Source organism: Monomorium pharaonis, chromosome 7 (genome assembly GCF_013373865.1).
Source record: "Monomorium pharaonis isolate MP-MQ-018 chromosome 7, ASM1337386v2, whole genome shotgun sequence".
NCBI classification, from domain to species: domain Eukaryota; kingdom Metazoa; phylum Arthropoda; class Insecta; order Hymenoptera; family Formicidae; genus Monomorium; species Monomorium pharaonis.
In genome coordinates, this window is record NC_050473.1 from 1,626,937 (window position 1) to 1,640,610 (window position 13,674).

A 13,674-nucleotide genomic window follows, 5' to 3' on the forward strand; every position below is an offset into this window, starting at 1 on the left:
TTCTTTACTGAGTAATTGCGTACGCGGGCAATATAATTAAGAGAAATATTAATTGCAGTTGTTGTGCATATACGTGCCTCTCTCGCGGAATACAAAGTGATGCTCCGTAACACAGTAACGAAACCGTTAACGAAAAGATACATCACCTACGAGATGTATGTACATCGTGCGCATTCAATTTGTCAGAAGAAGAAGAGCAAGCTCGGATACATGTCGTCGCGTCATTTTTATATTCGGCTCGTGTGCAAAAGATGTTCATACAGCGCCCCGTGAAACCGCGCTCTCCTCAAGATCGCGATAATCCGACAAGTGATTAATTTTATCCCGTGACTTTTTTTCCGTCGGGCCGCCGATCGCTTCTTGCTTTACATCGCAATAGATGTAACGTAACGTAGATTAAATCGGCGAGAAGGCAGAAATTCCAGTAAATATACCTCGGCAATCCAGTTTCATCGCGCGCTGAGGCTTAATCGAGGGATTAGAGCAGCTACAGTGATGATAAATGTCGAGAGTGGGTTTTAATGTAAAAGGGCCGCTCCTCAAATGTTTCTCACTTCGTTTATTCTCATTCACCTTCTCGCCACCTCGGCTAATGCATTAACGGCGTTCTCTTACTGCTTGGGTTACGCCTGAAAAATTTTAATCAATAACGCGAGCTAAAATACTTATTTTCGTATAAATACGGCGTACGTTCATAAATAATATTTACGAGATAATTTATAAGACAGAGGGGACGAAAAAAAATTATGCAGATTACATTATTTAAATGTAGATTGTATTTCATGTATTAATATTACCGTCTTATCTACAATATGAATAATAAACTGGACCAGCGTGCACAAACTCGTGCATTCTTTAACAATAATTGCATTCGGAATTTCGGTATTTTTCCCTCCAGGATGCATCTTATCGGTCAACTTCGAGTCGAGTATAAATAAATATCAATACTTATTCGCAGCGCAGAATCGTTCTCTAGGTGCATGTCGCAGACAAGAACGGCCCACGAATTGACTCGTAGATAGTATCTACGGCTTACCATCGCGGAGAAATGGTTGTGGGCGGACACCTGGGAAACCGTAGTTGGCGACACACAAATCGCACCTTGTTGGTAGCAGTTGCATTGCCACTAACGGGCAATAATTCTCCTTCTCCCTGTCAATAGCGCGTATAACACTGTTAGCACGTTTGGAAATTTCGAATATCTCATTGGACCTCTCTTTCCAGATAGAGTTACATTACGGAACGGATAGATCTTATCGATAGAATTATATACAATATAATCCTTCTCTCTTTATCAATCTGTTCGTTTTATCTGAACGCACAACAGTCGCCAGCGGAAACTCATGTGTCTTTCGCATACAAGCGCATTGGAATCTTGTCTCGGCGCAGGTTCTACGGTTGTAACGTGTCTAAACGTATGATTGAAGGCATTTAGCAACGCCTGTACATTTGCATCGGTTTTACGAGCGTGTTACAATAGTATGTCACGCACCACGAATACCGGGGCATTACCATATCGTAAGTCGTCTATAAGCCCGCGTTACAAACGAGTTGCTGTTTTATCAACTCCGGCGCTTCGAGGGAGCGCATCGAATGGCGAATACGTTAATACGCAGGGGCACGGCGAGCCGTGAGCCGGCTCTCTTATTGAATATGTCACATGTCACCCGGTGAATTTGCATCCGCGCCCTACGGCGATGATGCATTACCAACCAGCAGTTTGTCTCTCAACCCAAATCAATGCGCGAGCGGTTATTAATAAGTATTGTTATTGTTAACAGACGTGTTATTGCCCGGTACGACAACGCGGACAATAAAGCCAGGAGGCGGCCGGTGTCTTCAACATCGTCGACATGTTCACGTGGGGGTAAGTTGAAAAAAATTTTTTTTATTAATACAAATCCATTCGCGCAGGCGGACGTGAATAAATACGTAAGCAGATCCGTGACATAAATTTCACGGGGAAAATCAAAATCAAATTGCCCATTAGACATTCCGGAGATTAAGATTAAATCGAATCTGCAAGTAGTGTTTCTGTAATTATATATAATGAACGCGAAATAGAAATAGTACGACCAGAGTTAATGATCTTATCGTTACTATTTCTTACGATATCTGTGCTATATTTAAATAATGCGTAGGTTGCATGTACATAGTATCCACGGATTTAAATTAAAATTGATCTAAATAAACACATTTCTCTACGATATAATAATCATTATGAAAATTATTAGATAAACTTTTTAAAACAAAACATAGTTTGCTCAATTTTATTTTATACCGTGACGCATGAACATTTATCTTCTGCAAAAGAAACAAAATATTCTTATAGCAATTTATTTATTTTTAAATTTTTAATTTCTTAGTTGAATATTGTTTCAAATGTCTCATCAAAGAGAGAAACGTCTCTCTAATCTCGGAGACTCAAGTAACAGTTTTACGAAAAGCGCTTTATTATGGCTTCATTTTATTTGACCAAACGTTGATTCGTATATTATATCACGCGCACGTAAAGCATCGGCCGCAAATAGATTGCCGACATTAGATCCTAAGATTATCGTCACCGATTCTCGGCATGTCATAACGTTTGCGACAATCGATGACAAGTTCCCCCCATCGTCCGGCTGGGCTCACGTGCGCTAAAAAAGCGAGAATTGCTTATGCTGTTGAGCGTCCCGTGTACGTGCCATTTCGAGACGTTGAGAGACGTCCGCGAGACGATAAAACGCGAGATGTGATTGCGTGCCTTAATCCCCCATGGTCCGTTGTAGCGTGCTGAGAAAGGGAGTGCTGACAGAGCTTGGAGGACATCCAGTATATATATATATATATATATATACGTCCATTCTCACTGGATGCTTCGTTTACGAGTAGTAAATAGAAATGCATCCACGCGACGATCGTTCGTTCGTGGAAAGAAAAATTCTCGTCTACGGGCCCCCGTTAAATTGAAGTAAATATCGGGCGGGAATCGCCGGGCTTAACTTCTCCTAAGGCCTCCCGATTATTTACCGTTCACATGTTCCTCAATATTTGACCACGCTGGCCCGCGACACGCCGTACACAAGAAGAAAAAGAAGAGGAAGAGTTACATTCCGTTCACACACAGCCGCGCGCGCGTTAGCGGCGGTCCCGGGCGACGACGGAGTGTCGACGAGGCTCCCATTCCCGAGTGGCTCCACTCCAAACGGGAGGGAAGAACGGGGCAACCCTTCTCTCGCGCCCAAGACAAGATACAGAAACAAAAGATCGACCACCACCTAAGCAAACGTATCCCTTTGAGGGCACGGTCCTCTCGAATCTTTCTCCCTTTCTCACCGACCTCGTGTGCAGGCGCTATGCGCTGCTGTTGGCTCTCGGTTCTCACAGTAATTATGTGGATTTTAGACGGACGAGCGAGAGAGAGAAAACAAACAGTCCACCAGATAGGAAAGAGGCGGCCTTCGCTGCGTGTTTGTTCTCGGGATCTCACAATTCCTCGTCGCGATGCACCGGCCGTGTCTTGGATTAGCACGAGCTATGAGAAACCCGAGTGCCGAAAATGCTGACCGCGGAGTTTATCCGTCTTCGAGGCACACTTTCGAGTGTCTTCCGCCGGGAAAGCCTCTCACTGACGCGACGGAGCTCTTAGGAAAAAAAAAAAAAAAAAAGAACTGCCACCTCACGCTATCGTCTTTCGAAGAATTTGATACTTTTACCTTACCCGAAAGCGACTACTACTGTTTGCGGCAAATTAGCGAGGGCCGTTTCTAGAAAAGTTTCTCATTGTTTACGAAGCGCTATGTTGCGAACGAAGGAATCCGTGCTGGAAACACGCTCCGAGAGTGGCTGGCCGCGCCACTTAACGCGGCTACGTAGCTGTTTTACCGCAATTTTTACAAATAACTTTATTATAATTATAAAAAACGGGGCGAAGAGCGCAAAATCGTTGCGAGGAATTAATCATCGGGTATACTCCTCGTCTCTCACGGGATAACTTGTGAACGAAATGATGGAAATAACGATTACCCGGGCGAGACCGTTTATTAAAAGCCGGGGGAGGAACGCGGTCAGATAGCATCGGGAGCGAGTCGAGAACTGGTGCGAAGGCGGATGTAGGGCGCTTAATGAAACTGGCTACCTCAAATCCGGCATTAAGCGAGCCATTTCGTGATACCGATGATTACGTAGCCGTTGCCGCGAACCCGAGAGACCGGACCTCATTTGTGGCATTACGGGGGCCCGGTCGGTCGGGGCCCCGAAGTGACGCGATAAAAGCCGGAAAGATACAGTCCACCTTACGAACGCCGATTAAAGATTGTCGCGTATGTGCCTTGAAGAAAAAAAAAAGAAAGAAAAGAAATGTATCCAGCAACGGTACATATAACGCGCGACAGAATATATTGCGACTTGCTCGACGACCGCCGAGCAATGGAAGAGATTATATATCTCGGAATCGTATATTTTTACAACAGAAGGGATGAGGCGAGCCGTCTGACCCGAAATCGCGTCTTAATCTCGAATCGCTCGTCGTCGGATTTTTCGCGATTATACCATACAGAATTTAGGTGCCAGCCAAGAGGTGTTTGAGAGATATGTGTATATGTTCTCTCCTTGGACAAAAATGTGTATACGAAGATTATATTTCCTCCCCACGATTTATCTCACGCAATTTCCAAAATATGTAATTGAATAACTCTGATGTATATTCTATTAACTTCGCCGAACTGGTGGTCTCATAATTCTGACGGCGTGACTCACACAAAGGAATAACACTGCGACGAGTGTCGGATGGCAACGCGGGCTTTCTACGGGCTGACCAACGAGCGCTGGAGAATGCTTTATCTCGTTAACGAACCACCGGATCTCGACCTGTAATTCGTCTAATGCACAGCGCGCACGGACACGTGTGTGTCACGACGACCGCACAAACTGCGGCCGGACTTGAATAGGCGTTAAATGAGCTCTGCTCTACCGCGAGTCGCGTTTCACGCATAAAATGCAATATATATAGAATTATAGAATATTTCAGAACAAAATTAACGAAATATTTATTAGATCACTGAAACGTTCGTGCAATATTTTTCTCGTTTACGATGAAGTAAATCTGAAATGGCAGAATGCTGTAAATTTAATCCAACAGTCTCGACCATTTTATTATCAAAGATTATCTTGAAATGATTTGTACAACGGTGCGACAGAAAGTCGAGGAAGCAGCCCATCGCGGGCGAAATAGCAAGCGTAACAAAGACGAAAACAACGAAATGGAAGTGCAAAATGCACGAGGGGGGAAAAACGAATAAGACAACCGCACCTGCAAAACACTGACAGTTCTGACAGTCGACGGGATTGTGGGCGGCAAGGTCGTGGCGTGCCTTCTGACGCGCTGGCGATTCGCCGGGAACAAAAGGACCATACCACCGGGGAGACCCTTTGGCTTCTTTGCTGCGCCGCGGGAGAAGCGTCCCTAATCGATCCCGAGTCATGCCACGGCTGCAACACATTTAGCACACTGGAACGTGCCCACACACGCCTTGTCCGACGTCGATTGTATTTCATTTCGTAACTAGTTGATACAATTTTAGATAATACATTCGCCGATGCAATTTGCAAAATGTATTATGTTTGCGATTGCACAAGTAAACATATTAAAATAGCTTCTATTTCTCGGTTTTCTGGATTTCTAGGTTCTCTAGAAATCGATGTTACGACTGGATTGCTTATGCGAATTATTACGATCTCTAAATGCAATGCGACGACGGTTCCGATCTGGCGCCTTCCGCGCGTCACGTCGTGCCAAAATTTCACAGAGGAATCACAGAGGAAACTCGCTTTGATCAGAAAGACATTTCGATTTTGTGCGCGAGCCGAAGATTCGCTTTGACGCGGGAAAATTGTAGATATTAATACTAGCTAACGTCTCTATATCGGCTTTGACTTAAGACTAAGGCTTAAGACGCAAAGATACGCGACACCAGAAGCTTATTATTATCATAATTTGAACATTTTATTGGAAATTTCTCTTATGCGATAAAGAATATTTAAGTTTTTTATACAAGTTTTTTACGCATACATTCAATGGCGATAATTCTTTCTCTCTACTTGAAACTATACGACACAGAAATCGAATTAAAAAATGACCACCTGTGGTTGTTTCAATGAACCTCATTAAGAGTATTTATAGATGGAATTTAGAAGAACGAAAACTTAATTTATGAAAATATATGTTAAATATTACATTACGCCACTTGACCGTATTCACACGTATGTTTGAAACAACATGCTGTTTCAAGTGTTACAGACTCACAAAAAAATATTTCGACACTTTACTAACTTCCATCTTGGTTCTCTCTATTAATTAAAAACGCAATCTCCGCGTTAAACATACCGAGCATGCGATTTTACGTCTGTAGTATCTCACGACTCCGTAAGATACTAGAAATAATCGTAGTTTTGTAAATTGTTATTAAAGATATACACGCCGGAGTAATGTTAATGACAACAAAAAATAATAGTCTATAACGAAAACGTATCTCAGCTGTGAAAACAATACTTTATTAAATCCACGTGGGCTTTCCTCGGGTGAAAGTATCGCCAGATGACGCTTTACGATCAACCCTTTACTATCACAACCGCCAGTTCTTTCCTCGGTGAAATCGGCGACAAGAAACACCACGTGTTGAATCTTGAATGTCAGAAATGTAAAGCTTACGCGGATTACGAAACAGGGTTGCCGTGAATAAATCAGTCGACGCGGTGTGCACGGAGAAAAAGAAACGTACGAATGCGGGTTTTGTTTTATGACCTGAAATACACACGCTACGCGTCTTCGTAAGCTTCCGAGTGTTTCGTTAAACAGAATAACACATGTGTGTAACTACAAACGGGGAGATCTTGCCGCGGCGAATAAAATTATGTCATCGTTAAGCCGCAGCGTAGAAATTTAATAATGGCGGGACTCTCATTCGTATTACACGCTCGATAAAATGTGATTTACGAGTTCGCATTGGTTAAGATCTCCGTTGTTTAAATAACAGAACCCGGTACTTTTACACTCGTCTTTTAGGCTCCCTTTTTCGCTGCGGTCCCTAGGGACGTAGAATCGAATTACAAGGATTCGATTCGCTTAACCGCTCAGAATCTGCGATTGAAATTCGAATAGACCTCTAAAAAAAGATGTATTTGTATATAAAGAATACATATTTATTCATTTTTTAATCTTATTTAGTTTCATGTAACTGAAGTCACTCACAAAGCTCTTTTGTGCTTTGATTGTATATTATTTTAGAAATTTATTCCTTTTGGTTCTCTCTCTATCTCTCTCGTTTTATTCGAAAATCCTACTGTACTCGGAATTGAAATTCTTCGTGTGCGATTTCTTGTCATCTGGAACACGTGTACACGTGGCAAACATGAGAGTGCTGACCGTCGTGACAGGGTGCACAGCGGGGGGCCCGTTACCTTACATCTCAACCTCTGCTTCGAATTCTATCTAGTCGAGGTACCCAGAACGCATTCTAGACAGGCAGCGGATCATACGAGATTGCATCATCGTAATAAGAAACGTCGTCTCTTTGAATCTCGCACTATCCGATGATAAATCTATTCGGTTCTATCGATTTCGCGCGTGACAAACAATTTACGTGTCAGTTCACAGAAGCGCAAAGCGCTTTGAGAAAAAAAACGCGATTGCCACTTAACATGTTAAATGACGTTTAATTTTTTAAATTAAATTAAACGTTTAATATTATATTAAAGACGAAAAAATAACCGAGCTGTCGAAAGTGCGATAAATTATGCCGACTAACAACTAAAAGCGTCTTATTATCGACTTGATGATAATTCGATTGGAATCGTCAGCTAACTATCACGAGATCGATAAAGTGATTAGAGTTTTCTCGTAAAGTGCGAACTCTAATATGAAGAGGCATTCTCCGCGGGACGATTTCGCAATACAAGTTTACCGTTTGCCCGCGTTTCCACGAAATTCTAACCCGAGGTAGCGGCAACTCCGTTGATCGCCGCGGATAACGAAAAAGTGGGTTAATGATGTTGTAGTGTACCGCGCGATACCGCCGCCGGTTGACGGGTCCAGCTTTCACGCTTGTCACGAGGTATGCGCCTTTATTGATCGCCCGTCATCCGCACGGGCGCCATTCAAAGCTAGAATAAATCAATCGGGTGATCGGTAAGTACGTTCGCGAGGTTGGCGAGGTGCAGCAACGCACGCGCGACGAAATCGGTGTCCTGGCGCCGTGAAATGACAGAGATATGTGTTCAATAGCGAGACATTTACGCACTCGATCAGCGACATTCCGCATGGAGGTGCAAACGAATACAAATAGCCGATAAAAATCTTTGGAACTGGCGCGAATAAATATCGCGCGATATTTTCGGTCTTGCCGAAACTCGTTGAATCGCGGAGATTTCCAAAGATTGTCCCGCTCTTTTGAGCAATCGCGTGACGCGTTAAGTGAACGCCATTAGTAAACGGCACGAGCGATTATGCAAATGACTACGACGAGCGGTAATCGATATCAAAACTGATAGACAAACACGTAGACTTCCGTAGGCCGGCCGATAAAGCGCGATGTAGAGAAGTATCGTTGGTATAATGAGTATCGACGTAGTACCGGCTCTGGCGAACCGTATCTTCAAATTGCAGGATACGACGCGAGTTACAAAACGCGACCACACAGGTAATAACAGATTTGCAGAGATACGCGCGCCCGCTGGACAAAATTGAAATTGAACGAACGCGCGGGGACGCACGAAAGGATTGGAATTCAAAACACGTAATGCCACGATATTTTTTTTCATTCATCCACGAAGATAACTTTCTAGATTAGTAATTTGACCGCTTGCGTAAATTTTTAATGCTATCTTTGTCGCGCATTTTTCCCGATAGGATTCAACTAGTGCGCGCTTAGCTACGGCAGGGTAATTAAAAAAAAAAGGACACAAACCAGTTCTGCCACCAGTACTTTGACCGGCGGGGGAGGGGGAGAGGGAGAGCGATTACTATCGCTGCACGGTATGACTTGATAATGGTAACGAACGGCGAACGGGACAGATTTAAATCGGCGCGATCATTTCCGACAATGACAGTTCCTCGTAATCCGCCCCGTGGGCGACTCGGACAGACGAAGATGTTGCCGGTAATTGCCGGCGGTAACATCGCTGTAACACGCGTGCCTGTCTCGGGACAAATAGAGATAAAAGAGCGACGTAATGTCCACAACGGTCCCAACGTCGTTAAATCGCGCGACGATCAATGAGCTTCTCCTCTAGCCTCTGCTCGTCTATCGTGCTGTCTGCCTACCTCTCGATCCTCATTCTCGCTCCCGCCGAGGGTACCGGTTCAAGAAGAAGACCGTTTCTAAGTGGAAGATTTTGCGTTACCACCGTAATAAGTTGCCGTGGTTAAACGGTAGATTTAATCAATGACGCTGTTCCTTTTCCCTCTTTCTGATTACGTCTTCTTTTTCTTCTTCCAGCTATTAGAAAGACATTTTTTAGCCTCTTGGAAGTGCCTCCTAGGTATTTTTTTTTTCGTTTGTCCAACATTACCAGCCATTTAGTATATTGCTATCCATTTCATAGAATTTCCTACCTATACAACCTCAATTGATCTTTTACGAGAATATAATTAATGTATATATTGAATTTCTATTTCTCCAAATTACGCTTTCTTCTAAAGTAGATTATTTATAAAAATATATATATAAATTAATGACTGAATTAGCAAGGATGAAATAAATATTTTCTTGCGGATGAGTGAAACATTGTTGCACATTGAAACGCGAGCAATACCTTTTAACTTTCTCGGAATCTCGTCTCGACGTTTGGCGCTTGAAGATGCCGCGGATAGAATATCCTTTCTCTCCAGACGTAGTGCATAAAGTGACTACCTGCGGTGGAGAAGCGGCGTTAAAAGTACGCGAGAGTGTGACCGTTTCGCGCGGTATTTCCGGCGCCATTAAACGGTCAGCCTAGTCAATGGCCACTTGGCTGGCCGTGTGTTTGCTCGCCAGGTTAGCGAAATTCCTCATACGAAACAGCATCGGCCTCATACCGGATGCGTCTCGATATTTTATATCTCCGTGTACCGGCCGACAAATCGTTCGCATATTTCTTGTCATCGCACTCGAATCACAGGTTTAATTCTGATATCTTTTATATAATATCTACATTAACTGATCGCTTACACAACGTTTCTGTTTTTGCAAAAGTTTTTTATCGTCGTACAGTTTCAAGTTAAAAATAAAAATAAAAAGGAAAGATTACTTTCTTCTTCCTCTCGCACGTTTATGCGCGTACAGTTCGTGCGTGCTCAAGTGCAGACGCGACTTAACGTTTCCTTTCAAATAGCATGGCTTGCCGCTTATCCGCTTGCTAAGATTTTCTTCCTTGACAAGGATGTAGTCTGAGTGGATAATAAGGATTCGCCTACCTTAGCAGCCGTATCGCTTAAACGCGTCTGAGTAGGCCCCTTCTACGATTGCAAAGCATTTAAGTGCATGAATGGGGCGATTACAAGTGCTTCGGGAAGACCTGCCGTGCGTGTAAAGTGCGCACGGCGGATATGTTAATTTGTTACCGCTGAAATGTAGACATTTGAAAAATCTCGCGTGCCTCACGATGCTCCTCTCTTCGCGTTTTCTTTCGTCGCATGTACGTAACGAGTTTTACGACGCGGTATTGTAACTTGTTAGTCAACTGAATGTGTGCTCGCACCTCGAGACAATTCTCCGAAAATTTCTCGAAGTGCAAGATGTAAGAGGGGAGAAAGAGAGAGAGAGAGAGAGAGAAAAAATATATGAACGAGGATTAACGGCGCTGACAATGGCAATCTTTGTCATTAAAAGAAAGCCGTTGGACGGCGAGGCGTTTCTACATTTCTACGAAGCAACCTTGGACGACAGTGACCGTGACAGCGAAAACCTCACAGTAATTTACAAGCGTCAATACACCTCTTACCGAGATTCCCCGGCCTCTAAAGCGCCCGTCCGAGTAAACTTGCGTTTTCACTAGATTCCGTCGATAGTTCTGAGCGTCATAAACCAGCGCCACGAAAAATTCCGACGTAAAATCTACACGCGTCCGCACGCACGCCGGTATCTGGAGTAAGATACTGTGACAGTGATATCGGGCGGGATCAAATATCGGCATTAATATCCGGGCGACAGTTCTCAAAACGCCGGATATCTTCGGCGACTCCTTTCATCTGCCTTGGCGCGCGGCTTATCGTAGCGTCACAATAACATAAGGGGTTTATTGGCGCTCGGCGCGGAGGCTTCTCCGTCGCTCCTTTGATTTTCCCCGGTAGTTAGAAGCGTAAGGAGGGCGTGTCGTGTTTCACGATGATCTCCTTCCATCGAGCCGAAGTAAATTCAATTTGTCAGATGCCAGCTGATGGCGAACGAACAGCGAGATGCCGCATTCCTTAATCCCCCTCCTTCTCCTACGTGTTTCATCTGTCTCAAGGAATTAAAACTATTTTTCTATTATTTTTTTTTTAGATGTAATTAAAAAGTAGAAACTAGGCGGATCTCTGCAATCGTTAAAAAGAGATATTTAATTTTTAATTTAATTTCTAAAGATAAGTATTAAAGATGTTTGACGAGAAAAACTTGCCACGTGACCCGAGAAATTTCTTGGCTAAAGTGACTGGTCCAGGTTGAAAAATTATTCGATTTCTCGCGGGAAGGATTCAAATAATAAGAACGAGCCATATATGGGTCGAGCGACGTTCTTATGTTCGTGTTAAACTACTTCATCGTCATTCGAGATAAATGAGCATTCGTACTGGATATGTTCGATTACGCTCGAGCTGCAACGATCAAGTGACATCGACAAGGAACGGGAAACGATCCTCACCGAAAAACGTTATCTCCCGGCATCATGTTCGCGCGGCCAGTCATGCGTTATCAAAACGCGACAGCGCGCCAGCCGCCAAATGCGGCAATGGATCAGCGTGAACTTAGCGGCAAAATCGCCTCGACGCGTCGCCAGCGGCGGGATGAGGGTTTGTGTGTTCGCGGCAATTTGCCTGTCGGATTACCGCTACGGAATCGCGTCTTAATTAATGCCACTGTCAACCGGCGCGACGATGCGTTATAGCGACAACCGTCGCGTCGTCCAACCCGCGCGTTCTCCAACTTTGTGTCGATATTCCTCCGCCGTGACTCTCTCGCCGCGTGAGATATTGTGATCGCTTGCGTATTCGTAATCCGCGTTGTAATCCGACAACGAGACACCGTATCTGTGCTTCAGAAACAAGTACACGCCGTCAACACGCCGAATAACGCGTCAAATAACATGCGATATTTACCGCCTTTGCGAGATACGTTCTCAAATTTCCGCGAAACTTGCGAATTTACGATCGGTCCAAACTTTCCATTTTGCTGCTCATTCCCGCCTTGACGTCAACGCGAAAGCACACCGCAACTGCACTATAAATATACAATTTATGAAGTTCTTTTTGCGAGCGGAACAGTACGCGACCGTACAGGTGCCAGACACGGTCGAGCAGGTAGACGGGGTTGCCGTGTCGTGCGTAAATACGCGTGCACTTACGCACACCCGACGTCCAACGATTGACGCATTATGCGGCACGACCGTTTACACGGCCGACGGCGCCGTAGACAAAATATTAGGAATAAATAGATGGCAGAATAAATGGAAGTCCGAGGCGGAGAGCCAAAGTTTGATAACGAGCGTGCCTGAGCGGGGGATGTTGTTAGAATTTACCGCAACGAAACGCACGGTTAGAGAATTATTTTTAGGAATACATCTCAGTGAGCTCCTCGCCGTGGGTGCTTATTTTACTTTTAATTATTCCAAGAAACGTATTCGCATGTTCAATATCGATTTCACATACATTACGAACTCTTTAAAATCGACTCGCGCGATAACGGGCCGGGCCTATCGGACGCTGTTTATTCTCAGAAGGAGGCCGAAGGAGGCATCTCTCGTCGAGGCTTTATGAAGGTATAGCGACGCAACAGTTTCACGCCGGACACCCGTCGAATAATGCGAGCTACGTGGACGCGGATCGGGATTAACGGCGCGGAAAATTAATAACGCAGGGGGAACGCGAGTCGACTACGAGCTTTAATTTACGTGCCGCGGCGCTCGCGCAAGGGCATTTGTCAATTTCCACATACCCGGTTGGGCACAGTCAGCTGTCGCGACCGATGAGGAAGAAAGAAAGCGAGCAGATAGGACGTGCCTCGTGCACAATACACGGGCAAAAAATTCCGACAGAAATCCACGAGACTCTAAAGTCGCGTTTCCTCGAGTGCTTGTCTACAAAGAGAAAATTGATAGCAGAACACTGAACAAGATGTTTGCGAATCGAATAAACGTCGTGTCTCGTGTCACAATAAAATCACGTCTGCATTTGGAGCGAGTTTATTAGTACAACGATAATACAACGATGATAGACGAACATTGGTATTCGCGTCGATTGGCGCCGATAAAAAAAAAAGAGTTTAATTGCTAGTACCTGTTCTCGCGCTCGGGCAAGCATGCGTTTGCGTGAGAGAGAAGGAGAGAGAGAGAGAGACACATTAATACGTGTGGTATATTATCTGTCGGTATTGCAAATTATGGCCTGCAGCGGGAATTCGAAAGCGATCCCGTTTACGGCCGACTATCCGCTGCGGTGGAATAATTATTATTCCGCGTGAC

General features: G+C 44.3%; 2 protein-coding genes across 8 annotated transcripts in view; one reads left to right on the forward strand and one right to left on the reverse strand.

Moving 5' to 3' along the window:
• Nucleotides 1–13,674, forward strand: part of LOC105838656 (neither inactivation nor afterpotential protein G) — a 102,079-nt gene that overhangs the window by 36,031 nt on the left and 52,374 nt on the right. For all 6 annotated transcript variants that reach the window (XM_036289847.1, XM_036289848.1, XM_036289850.1 and 3 more), the window contains one exon: nt 1,782–1,867. In XM_036289847.1, the coding sequence (XP_036145740.1) occupies nt 1,782–1,867 (86 nt within the window). The remainder of the gene's footprint in view (nt 1–1,781; nt 1,868–13,674) is intronic.
• Nucleotides 1–13,674, reverse strand: part of LOC105838666 — a 69,106-nt gene that overhangs the window by 30,079 nt on the left and 25,353 nt on the right. The window lies entirely within an intron of this gene.